The 11,910-nt window shown below is 47.0% G+C and overlaps 1 protein-coding gene across 1 annotated transcript; it reads right to left on the reverse strand.

The window, feature by feature from the left end:
* Positions 1-23: 23 nt before the first annotated feature.
* On the reverse strand, positions 24-11,371 carry adprhl1 (ADP-ribosylhydrolase like 1). The gene is made up of 8 exons (XM_029116884.2): positions 10,585-11,371; positions 7,588-7,752; positions 7,300-7,425; positions 6,055-6,195; positions 5,619-5,746; positions 5,334-5,466; positions 5,012-5,177; positions 24-3,294 (listed from the first exon to the last, which is right to left on the reverse strand). Exons 1-8 carry the CDS (start codon positions 10,796-10,798, stop codon positions 618-620), a joined length of 3,750 nt encoding a protein of 1,249 aa, XP_028972717.2. The 5' UTR covers positions 10,799-11,371; the 3' UTR covers positions 24-617.
* Positions 11,372-11,910: the final 539 nt, after the last annotated feature.

An 11,910-nucleotide genomic window follows, 5' to 3' on the forward strand; every position in this document is an offset into this window, starting at 1 on the left:
AGTAAAAGGCATCTGCAAATCAGGACACACTAAAATAATTTTTATTTACATTATAACAACACAAAGTAAACAAAGGGAGTGATTAACCTTTTTTAATCTGATTAAACAAGAGGTTTGCTTATCTTGGTGTTCCAAATTACAGTTGATTTCCTGGAATATCTACCATTTTACAATGACACGTTTTTGATTAAATGCCATGTGGCTAATTATAATGGCATCGGCATGGCGTATTCAATGTCACACACTCTGGTTATGTTTGTCTTACCACAATTACGGTCCGGATGACACACACAAACACACACACACACATAACTTGAGTACTACAGTACATAATACAATAATATAACTGCCATATCTGCATGGCAGTCCCAGGTAATTTAGTTGGTAGAGCAAGGTGCTTGTAATGCACTTACTACTGGACAAAGGTATCAGCTAAATGACTAAGAAGTAAATGTCTGCATCACACCCTTCAGCACTAGTCTTGCAATTCAACGGATAATTAGCATGACCTTGAAAAAGTATTGTGTTCTGCTGAGAGGAGCGCAAGAAAGCCCCAAACAAGTATTATGTTTCACTGACGCCACTGAATTACTGTCTTGAGTGAGGGAACATGTGACTTAGAAGTTGAAGGTGTCAGTAAATCGAATTATTTTAGGTTTATAGCTCAGTTTTACTGAAGGTTCGCCGTAGTTTAATGTCCGGTATTTTGGCTGCTTCTCCCTCTCTGTTGCTGGTCTCCCATGCTCGGAGATCCTCGAGCCATGCATAGCAATGACAACATCCACATCCTGGTGTGAGATCACACCGCTGCCTCCCTCCTCCCCTTTGTGACATGTCACCTCCCCCTTTTGGCTTTGCATTGTCATGGGGATATTAACTTCCAGTTTGGCAGCTCCAAGCAGGCAGGACTCCTGGTTAGATGTTGTGGGTGATGAGGGCAGGAGGCAATGTTTCAGGTCTGGGGTTGTGAGGTCAGAAGTTAGGGGTGTAACTTTTATGTCCGCGGTCGTACATTCAGAAAGTGGGGTTGGGAGGCTGGTGTTACAGAACTGGCTCTGTTCAGAAGGTGGTGCCTCATAGAACAAAGGGATTGGGTATCGAAGCTTGTCTTTCTGTGAGGAACAGGGTTGGAGTGGATCCACAAACGGCTTCCTCAAGGTGCACGATAGAAGTGGATCATCCAGGGTCCTGGTTTTTGACCCTGACCCTGAGTTTTGCTGGATCTGTGGTGGTTCTCCAAGAGTCTGGATTTTGGATGGAGCTGAGGGTGACTGGATCTGTGGTGGTTCTGTAAGGGTGTTGGTTTTGAATGGAGCTGAGGGTGACTGGATCTGTGGTTGGTCTCCAGGAGTCTGGATTTTGGATGGAGCTGAGGGTGACTGGATCTGTGGTGGTTCTGTAAGGGTGTTGGTTTTGAATGGAGCTGAGGGTGACTGGATCTGTGGTGGGTCTCCAAGAGTCTGGATTTTGGATGGAGCTGAGGGTGACTGGATCTGTGGTGGTTCTGCAAGGGTCTTGGTTTTGAATGGAGCTGAGGGTGACTGGATCTGTAGTGGGTCTTCAAGGGTCTTGGTTTTGGATGGAGCTGAGGGTGACTGGATCTGTGGTGGGTCTTCAAGGGTCTTGGTTTTGGATGGAGCTGCGGGTGACTGGATCTGTGGTGGGTCTTCAAGGGTCTTGGTTTTGGATGGAGCTGAGGGTGACTGGATCTGTGGTGGGTCTTCAAGGGTCTTGGTTTTGGATGAAGCTGAGGGTGACTGGATCTGTAGTGGTTCTCTAAGGGTCTTGGTTTTGGATGGGACTGAGGGTGGCTGGGTGGGCGGATCCACTGAGGAAGCTAGGACCAACACAGGTGGGCAGGGGAACAGGGTTGGCAGGTAGGTGCCCTGCAAGGCTTCCACCTTGGCTAACTCTGACCGGGGCTCTGACGAAAACCACTCCTCCTCTGCTGCAGAGCAGAGCAGCTCTACTTGTCCATGCCGCAGGTCCGTACCAAAGGACTGGACATTTAATTCATCATCTGAAACCTGTACTTTCACCTCCTGCTGAACCTTTGATTCCCGATCAGAAGGATTGCTGTGTTGTACAGGATCTGGATTCTCCTCACCTGAAGCCGTGACCTTCTGACCCATAGAGGTCTCAACGTCAACCTCTTGACCCTGAATTGTTAGTTCCTTTTCTGACTCTGAACCGTGCATTTCTTGTATTTGATCTAAGACCTGATTCTTTGCCTCTTCTTGGTTTGTTCTCAGTTTCTTTACATGTTGGTCTAAACCCTGGAGTTTCAGCTCCTTGCCTGAAACTTGAATCTGACCTGCAGGTTTTGGTTCATTATCTGAACTCTTTACCTGGTTATTAGCTGCAGACTGAGCTTTCACCTTTGTGTTCTGATAATTACCTGTTATCTTTTTAGGTGAATCATTCTGACTAGCTACTGTCTTCTCTGATTCTCCATCTCCTCCCTGCATTCCAGATGGGTTCCTCCTACCATGCTGTCCCAAGCTTTTACCTGTCAGCTGGTGATTTGTCAAACTCTGACCTTTGACCAGTTGACCTGACCCCTGTTGGCCCACTTCTTCCTGACGATTAACTAACTCTTTGACACAACCTTCTGTCACTCCGATTTTTACAGGAGAGCTTTTCTTCAAACAACTCATCTCACTTATCCGATGCACCGTCGCCATGGTTTCAAATTTATCCATTATGGCGGACAGGAGCAGCCCCTTGCCAATTTGTTTGAGCTTTTTTATTGGCCCCTCTGTGCTACCTCCCCCTGGTGTGGCTCCTCCCCTCTCCCGCTGCTCTGCTGCGGTAAACCTGGCCACCACATCCTTCACTATGTTCCCCTTTCTCATTACACATCCTGTTCTAGTGCTGCAACCCTCCTCCTGTCTACTAGTGGGCCCCCTGCCCTGGCTTTGGCTGCCGCCGCCTCCTCCCCGCCTGGAGGACAGGGACAGGGCCCCAACCTCCCGACGATGGGTGAGTGGAGGTTTGGGTGTGTTCCTCAGGAACTTGACCTGGAGAAGTTGGAATGAGGTGAGGCGCCTAGAAACGCTGCCCCCTGTTGGTCGACCTCCACACCTGCCTACTTGGGGCACCTCCGTTCCAACCCTTTTGGGAGACCTGGCAGTGGGGGTCCGGCTGGGTAAATCCTGGGTCAGGTAATGAAGCAAGCTCTCCAGAACCCCCCTGAACTCCGGGCGGGTGGTTCGATCCCAGACCAGCTTCCTCAAGGTGCTTGTGTCCACAGGGAGGCTGTGGGCCTTCTGGCCTGGTGCCGCTCCTCCTGCTCTGTAGGAAGACAAAAGGGCCTATCTTTGTTCTCAGAACAGAACAGGACCATGGAAATCTAATCTAGAATACATTTCTATAATGGGGACATCTTGTTTCAGGTCTGATTTGCAGCCATCTCAGAGTTCCTTAACTACTACCGTGAAGAAATTTAGTTGATACGTTACAGAACATTAAGGTCTTGTACAGTGCATTAGCAAAAGTAGATGCATTATCTAGATACATTATTTGTATAAGAGTTGTGGGTGAATGTTTTGTAGATATGTATGTATGTATATATGTGAGTTGAAGGGAAGGATTATGCATATTTCCAGGGAAGATAATATAGGCTAGTTTGTACAGTGCGCATGTTTTGTCTTTTGGTGGAGGGGAGTGGGTCAGCATTTCAGAGTTCCTGTAAAAGTGTTCCAGCAGTTTAAAAGCTATTCTTAGCCAGAGTACCAGTCTGTTTAACTGTCATTCCACTCCTTGCCACCTCATATGATGCAAATTACAAGGAGAGTTACTGCAAACAGACGAGAACCCAGGATATAGGGACAGATGGAGAGAAGAGAGAAACAGATTTCATAAGGTGTGTAGTGTCCTGTTAAAGACAGTCGGATGTTAGCGTTGACCCCTGGACCTTTACAGTATTCTAAAGACAGTAGCAGAGAGAGACACAAACCTCAAAAGTAATATATTATACGGTCTTTAATGTGATGATTACATTATTAATAATATTACTGTTAATATTATTACTATTATTATTACTACTACAGCCATCATCAGCAGGAAGTTTGCAAAATTCCTGTAACTTTCCCCAAAATTCCCAGCTTTTACAGAAATCCAGACTGAAAGATTCCCATAATCAAGAGGTGCTCTTCCGGTAACTGACCAGGATTTTGAGAAAACCAGGACATTTTAGGAAACCTACAGAAAGTGAAGAGCCTGTATCCACAGCAAACAATAACAAACCAAACAAGATGAAGGCATCACAATAATAACAGACTGATAATGATAGAAGCCTGTTTTTTTATCACATTCAGGACCGCTGTCTTTGCCCATAATCTACTTGTTTAAACACAGGACTTGTGTATATGTTAGTTTGTCCATGTTAATCTGTAAAGAACAGTGGGTCTCTGGAATCTATGGAGTTCCATTTCATTTCCTGTTTCCAGGTCCACGTTAAATCTGTTGTTGTTTATAACGTTTGTGTAAAGGAAACAACTCCATATAGCAGTGTTTGCCCACACCAGTCTTCAGTACCCCCAACAATAGTTTTTGTGGTTGCCCCAGATAAACACCTGATTCTACTTGTAAAGTAGAACCATCAGGACTTCAATGAGTGGAATTGGGTAGGTTTTCCTGAGGCTTTAGAGATTGCTAGAGGACTGTGTGGATCACACTGGCATAGATTCCACAGAACAGAGCACGTAAAGGTCAGGCCAGAAAAGGAGACAGGTTACAGGGAAGTTCAATCTGGGGTGGCAGGTATAGCAGTGGTGTCTGGTGAAAGGTCAGCTACAGGTGGATGGGCTAATTTTAATGGAACTTAACGGAACAGTACCCGACAAAAATGTAATTCCATTTCACACATTTTAATGAGCCAGTCCCCCTGCAACTCCTTCCAACAGCCACCACTGATAGGTAGCTAGGTAGCAAGGTGAGCAGCCAACAGCCAGCCATGTAGGAGTCATGTGTGGTTCCTATGTTGGCCAGGAGAGGGCGCTGCTGTTACTTCTCTGTGCTCCGGTCGGCAGACGCTGCTCTGTACAGTTCTGCTCCCAGCTCCTCCAGCCGCGCACGTCGGTCCACATCTTGGTAGAGCCCGGCCGGGACCTGGGACAGGCCGTACAGGAGCCCATACAGGCAACCTGCAATCTGGCCTGTAGCGCTGCTTTCACCTGGAAGGTACACACACACACACACACACAAACAAACACGCACACACACACACATACACATACACACAACACAATGGAATTGTACTAATGCTAGGGACACACTAACTTCGACTGGTCTGCAGAAGGTAAACACACACACACACACACACAGCCCACCTCCATGGAACATGGCGCGGCGACAGAGCTGGGTCCAGTCGGAGCCCGAGGCCAGCAGAGCATCGTAGGCTATCATGGGAGCATCATGCCCCCGCCGCCCTGCACGGCCCTCTGAGCTCCAGCGCTTATAGATCTGGGTAGGGACCCACACACACGTCACACATCTGGATCCACAAGCATGTGTCGTTAACAGTTAAATACTATAGCTGAGATTGGTTCAGTCTGACCGGGGCAAGTTAATAGACCCAGAAGAGTAAATCCTGGGTGAAATGAGGTGCGCACAACCTTTTCGGTGTCGTCAGCGCTGTAGGTGTCAGGGAACGTGGGTTTGTTTTGTCCCTCCTCCTCAATGCCTCTTTCCTCCAGGTAAAACTGCCACTTGGCCTCAAAGTAGAACCACTTCTCCTGGTACTCTGCAGGTGACATAAAATAAATCGCAGTACCATTTAAACACACAGTACCATTTAAACACACTATGTGCACAGACACATAAACACCCATGTTTTCTTCTATCCTTGTGGAGACCACAAGTCACAAGTCACATGTCACCTAGTCCATAACCCTAACCATAACATGGTTATCCTTTACAACCTAACTTTTATGCCTAACCTTCAAACCGTAATCCTAACTTAAATTAATTGTCAGGTTTAATTCTCTCTCTCCTCCTCACATTTATTGTTAGACCCGGATCTCTCTCTCTCACACACACACACACACACACCTGCCATGTGTCTTATAGTCTTCCTGCAGTATTCCTCAGCCTTGGTGAGGACCTTCATAAGGTCACGACCCCAGGTCACCAGCGGTTTGCCCTGCACGGCGTATGAGGCGAAGAGAGCAGTGGTCAAAGAGCCCAGGAAACCTGTTGGAACCAGGTCAGTGTTGAGATCCTAAATGGCAGCACAAACAGAAGCAGGACCAGGCTAGTTCAGTGATAAGCTGTGTAGGACAAGAAAGGGATGTTTAACGTTTAATGTTGTAGGTAGGTTGGTTGAATGTAGTGTTGAATGTTACCTGTGGGGTGGTTGAATGTTGTGTTGGATGTTACCTGTGGGGTGGTTGAATGTTGTGTTGGATGTTACCTGTGGGGTGGTTGAATATTGTGTTGGATGTTACCTGTGGGGTGGTTGAATATTGTGTTGGATGTTACCTGTGGGGTGGTTGAATGTTGTGCTGGATGTTACCTGTGGGGTGGTTGAATGTTGTGCTGGATGTTACCTGTGGGGTGGTTGAATGTTTTATTGAATGTTACCTGTGGGGTGGTTGAATGTTGTGTTGGATGTTACCTGTGGGGTGGTTGAATGTTGTGTTGGATGTTACCTGTGGGGTGGTTGAATGTTTTATTGAATGTTACCTGTGGGGTGGTTGAATGTTTTGTTGGAGGTTACATGTGGGGTGGTTAAATGTTGTGTTGGATGTTATCTGTGGGGTGGTTGAATGTTGGGCTGGATGTTACCTGTGGGGTGGTTGAATGTTTTATTGAATGTTACCTGTGGGGTGGTTGAATGTTGTGTTGGATGTTACCTGTGGGGTGGTTGAATGTTGTGTTGGATGTTACATGTGGGGTGGTTGAATATTGTGTTGGATGTTACCTGTGGGGTGGTTGAATATTGTGTTGGATGTTACCTGTGGGGTGGTTGAATGTTTTATTGAATGTTACCTGTGGGGTGGTTGAATGTTTTGTTGGAGGTTACATGTGGGGTGGTTAAATGTTGTGTTGGATGTTATCTGTGGGGTGGTTGAATATTGTGTTGGATGTTACCTGTGGGGTGGTTGAATGTTGTGTTGGATGTTACATGTGGGGTGGTTGAATGTTTTGTTGGAGGTTACATGTGGGGTGGTTAAATGTTGTGTTGGATGTTACCTGTGGGGTGGTTGAATGTTGTGTTGGTGGTTACCTGTGGGGTGGTTGAATGTTTTGTTGGAGGTTACATGTGGGGTGGTTAAATGTTGTGTTGGATGTTACCTGTGGGGTGGTTGTGTGTCATGCGTCCTGTCTCAATGCTGACTTCCACCAGGTTGTCCAGCCTATCAGGCTGCCAGTACCTCATCCCCACACACATGGCCTTGGTGGCAGCCCCAAAACCAGAACCTGGACACAGACAGACATCCTTCAGGAAACACACAATAAAACAGACACACAGGGACAGACTGTCTGACTGAACAATGATGTGCAGATTGAACCGTCGCTGCTACATACAGCGCTTATCTCTGCAAGCGCCAGGGGGATGACCAGTAACCTGTAACCCCTGACCTTTCTCATTGAAGGGTGTATGCCAGGCGAGCAGGAAGTTGTTGGGTTTGAGGTGAGCACATCCTTCCACAGTGGCCGGGTCAGGAGGACGACCCTGGAGAGATGCCATGGCCTCAACATACACTCTGACCAGCTCCCTGTACAGATCCTCCAAGCACCAGTAGTCTGGAACACATCACAACACATAGTACACACAATTAATAACATAGTACACACAGTTTATGACATAGTACACACAGTTTATGACATAGTATACATTTTATCTGATATAACACATGCCATTTATATGATATAGTACACACAGTTTATATGATATAGTACACAGTTTATGACACAGTACACACCATTTATGACCTAGTACACAGTTTATATAATATAGTACACAGTTTATGACCAATTTCACAGTTTAAATGATCTAGTATGCACAGTTCATGACATAGTACTCACAGTTCATGACATAGTACACAGTTTATTTGAAATAGTACATACAGTTCATATGACCGTTTATGACAGTACACCCATCACGACATGTACACACCCTATCCAGTCCACAGACAAATTTGTTTTGCACACAACACACAACACACACAACACACAACACACACACACACACACACACCACAGTAGTGGGAGTGTGTGGGCTGTGGCATGTTTGGAATACCAGGCAGATAAGAGGCATCGTCTGGGTCTATCTTTAGCCTGGGTCGACTGGGCTCTGGATCAGACCATGTGTTCCTTTGGATGTTGGGGGCTCCAGCCCAACATTAGGGGTCTTTAGGGAGCCACAATTATAGCCCCCACAATCCTCTCTGAGCGGCCTGTGTGTGCGTGAGTTTGTGGATGTGTGTGTCAATGTGTGTGTGTGTGTGTTTCTGTGTGTGTGTGTGTCTAGGTATGATTTAAGAGCAGAGGGATTCACACTCAGGAAGTGAGGATTTCAGGCTAAAGACTCACAGGACAGGCTCAGGACGAAAGGATCCCGACTGACATCTTCTTCTATATAAATACACATGTATATTGGTCCGACTGCCTTTTGTTAACTTTCCTAACCTCCAACAGTTGGAACATTGTCATGGAGGTTGGTTGCGTGTGCAGAGGATCACTGGCTTGGACCCAGTGAGGGACAGTTGGAAAGTGTGGTGGAGGAGACACTGTTAGCAGCACCTGGGTGCCAGTGATTCCAGGGCCATGACCCAGATCGCTCCATTGGACTCGCTGCTCCATAGGCAAGCAACCATAGATTTGTAGTAGACACGACCTTCAAATGGAAGCCATTACAGTGTGTAAAGGAGTGGGGTGACATGGGAGAACTTGGGAAGGGTTTTGTCTGCGGCTTTTTCATGTCAACGTTGAGCCTGAAGGTGCCGGGGCTACATGAAAGCAGAGTTGTCAACCAGGCATGCAGGAATGTGTCACCACCAGCGAGTCACATGGAAAAAAGTCGTGTTATCTGCATGACAGGTAGTAGAGACCATGTAAAGAGATTACAAAGCCAGGTGACTTGGTGCATAGAGATGAGCGGGCCTCGAACTGAGCCCTGGGGGATGCCAGTAGTGACAGAACGTGGAGCAGACCCAGGTCACTCCACAACAACCCGTGCTCCCGATGTCCTGTGGTACCAGCTGGAAAGACTTTCTTCATTATGCCAGGACAATATATCTCATGGGCTTCTTTTTCACAGTTCGGAAAAATACAAATGGCTCCCTATTCCCTTTGTAGTGTGCTACTTTTGAACAAAGCTGGTCGCTACATAGCGAATAGGGGAATGTGGCGAGGCAGCAGGCTAATCCTATAGGCTGTCATCATACGCCGCTGTATGCTGAGCTGACTCCCATTGTTCTGTTTCGAGGAGAGGCTCATGTTTTCCTCAACAGTTCTATTTTTGACTGACCTGGCAACTCCAGAGCAGATTTACAGGCCAGTCGACTGTGTGTTGAGATGTGTTGCCCATCATGCCCGCCAGTAGCGCTGTAGACAGATCTGAAGAACTCTGTTCTTCCATTGACAACATCAACAAACCTGAGCTTCTGTTGACAAAACTAACAAAGCTGTTCTTCCATTGACAACACTAACAAACCTGTTCTTCCAGTGATAACACAAACAGACCTGTTTTTCCACAGACAACACTAACATAACTGTTTTCCACTGACAACATTGACAACATATCTGTTTTCCACTGAAAATATCAACAGATCCGTTCTTCCATTGACAACATCAACAGGTATGTTCTTCCATTGACAACACTAACATAACTGTTCTTCCATTGACAACATTGACAACACATCTGTTTTCCACTGAAAATATCAACAGATCTGTTCTTCCATTGACAACATCAACAGGTCTGTCCGTTTTTCCATTGACAATAGGTCTGGTCTTGTGTTATGATGTAACTTTTTTTACAGAGTATATATTTTTCCTCTCACTTTATCTTCTATGATTTCAAGGCCCAGTTTGGGATTTAAGTATTTTTTTTTAAGTATCTAATTCCATTGCCATGACCAGAAGATGGCAGAGATGGCAAAACCACAGCAGCAGATTAAGGACCAGGTAAACAACGCTCCTCTCCTCTGATTAAGACATGATTGGTTACTGCGATGAAATTTGTATTTCTGGGGTGGGATTACGTGCAGAGACTTTTATGATTGCTGCAGGGATTATGATGTTTCAGCAAGGCATTATCCGGAAATAATAAGGTCCATTTGAGTGATTAGGAGTTTCCAGAGACTAGTCACATAGCCTTTAAAGATGGCTATTTCTGTGCCTCAACAAGATGACTGGACAGTTGTTCCTGTGCTCAACGGCAGCCACACATGAAATATCATGTGATCCATTTAAAACAATACATATATTATTTTTAACAAAATAAATTATCTTATATTGGCAGATTGTTTTGCTTATTTATAGTGAGCTTATGTGGCCAGGGTGGAAGGGGAGTGGTAAAAAATGCATCTAATTTTTTGGGGCTCAAGCTAATTTTGGGGGCGCCCCACCACTCACCTGTAACGAGGGCCTCAGCGGTGGTCATGTGCATCAATGCCCCGTCGCTGAGGGGCCAGTTCTCAGGGTCTAGTTTGAGGGCCTCCAGACCCCCCAGAGAGGCCAGCTCTTCCTGGATCTGTGACCCCGAGGTGCAGCTGTCCCATTGGCCCTTGCGGCAGCCCAAAGCATCCCCCACCCCACCTAGGACCATTCCAGCCTGGAACTTCTCCATGAGACCAAAATGAGGGATGGCTGAAGCAGATTTCAGTAAAGACTACTTCTAGTCCTTTTCTATGCCGACTGACCGACCAAGTGAGCGAGGCTGCACAGGACCACTAAGTCCAGACAGACAAAGTCCCTCAGAAACAAGCCGTCCAACTTCCAAGGTAGTCTGTTTCTGCTAGCCAGCAGTACTGTTCCACTGGATAACCAGACAGCCTTTAGCACTTCCGCTTACTCCGACAATCGGTCTTCACCACAGATGGTCTCAGGAGACTCGTTTAAAAAAATTATTTCTACCTGGATTTTTGATCGGACGGGATGTAGAACATGCGGAAATAGAAGCGATGGAACGGGGGTCCCCTGTTGAAGTTGGCGATTCGTCGGTCCTGTTCCCTGGGGATCTATAAGGCTTTTGACAGTGTCACACTCTCTGGTCCGATGGTCTAATGGGCTGCTTGGTGCCACTGCGGATCTCTCGCTCTACAACGGTCCGGTCGTCACCCTCATCACCCCCTTAACCGCCAGCCATCTTTCAGCCTAATCACCAGACACTCCCTCTTTAACACACACACACACACACACACACACACACACACACACACAGAGGCCTTTATCAGTAGCCTCTTTGTGACCGTTGAGGCACTGGACCCCGATCAGGTGTCTCCTAAAAAGGCAATCCCCTCATCCCCAGAGCCCCAGAGCATTAGTGTGGGCTGAACCAGAGCATTAGTGTGGGCTGAACCAGAGCATTAGTGTGGGCTGAAGCCAGGGTTGGAGGGGTTAGGTAGCTGGCGTCATGGTGGTGGGGGGGGGGGTGGTAGCAGGCTCTGTTTCAGCTGGACCAGTAGGTCAAGTGTTGACCCCCCCCCCCCCCCCCCCCCCCTCCCCAGGAGCTGGATAAGAATGGAGTGTTACTCATCCCCTAGCTCGACCAGGCTTCACTAGTCCCCCTCTCTCGCTCTCCCAAACCCTCCCCTCGTCCTCACCCAGCAGCACACCAACCACCTTTCTTTCCCAGTTCGCTCTCTCATCCTTAACTCTATCTTGACTGTCCCTCGCCTGCTCGACCTCACCCACTAACTCAGCACCATCAACTCACCTCATTCTTAAAGGGAATTCTGG

The sequence above is a fragment of the Esox lucius genome, chromosome 22, assembly GCF_011004845.1.
Source record: "Esox lucius isolate fEsoLuc1 chromosome 22, fEsoLuc1.pri, whole genome shotgun sequence".
NCBI classification, from domain to species: domain Eukaryota; kingdom Metazoa; phylum Chordata; class Actinopteri; order Esociformes; family Esocidae; genus Esox; species Esox lucius.

What these genes read in the sequence shown, in the direction of transcription:
- adprhl1 (XM_029116884.2), bottom strand. Translation starts at nt 10,798, where the DNA reads ATGGAGAAGTTCCAGGCTGGAATGGTCCTAGGTGGGGTGGGGGATGCT. An exon ending in CGCTGAGGCCCTCGTTACAG is followed by an intron (nt 7,753 to 10,584) that starts GTGAGTGGTGGG and finishes GATGTGTTCCAG; the next exon opens with ACTACTGGTGCTTGGAGGAT. An exon ending in GCCGACCGGAGCACAGAGAA is followed by an intron (nt 3,295 to 5,011) that starts GTAACAGCAGCG and finishes GTCTTCCTACAG; the next exon opens with AGCAGGAGGAGCGGCACCAG.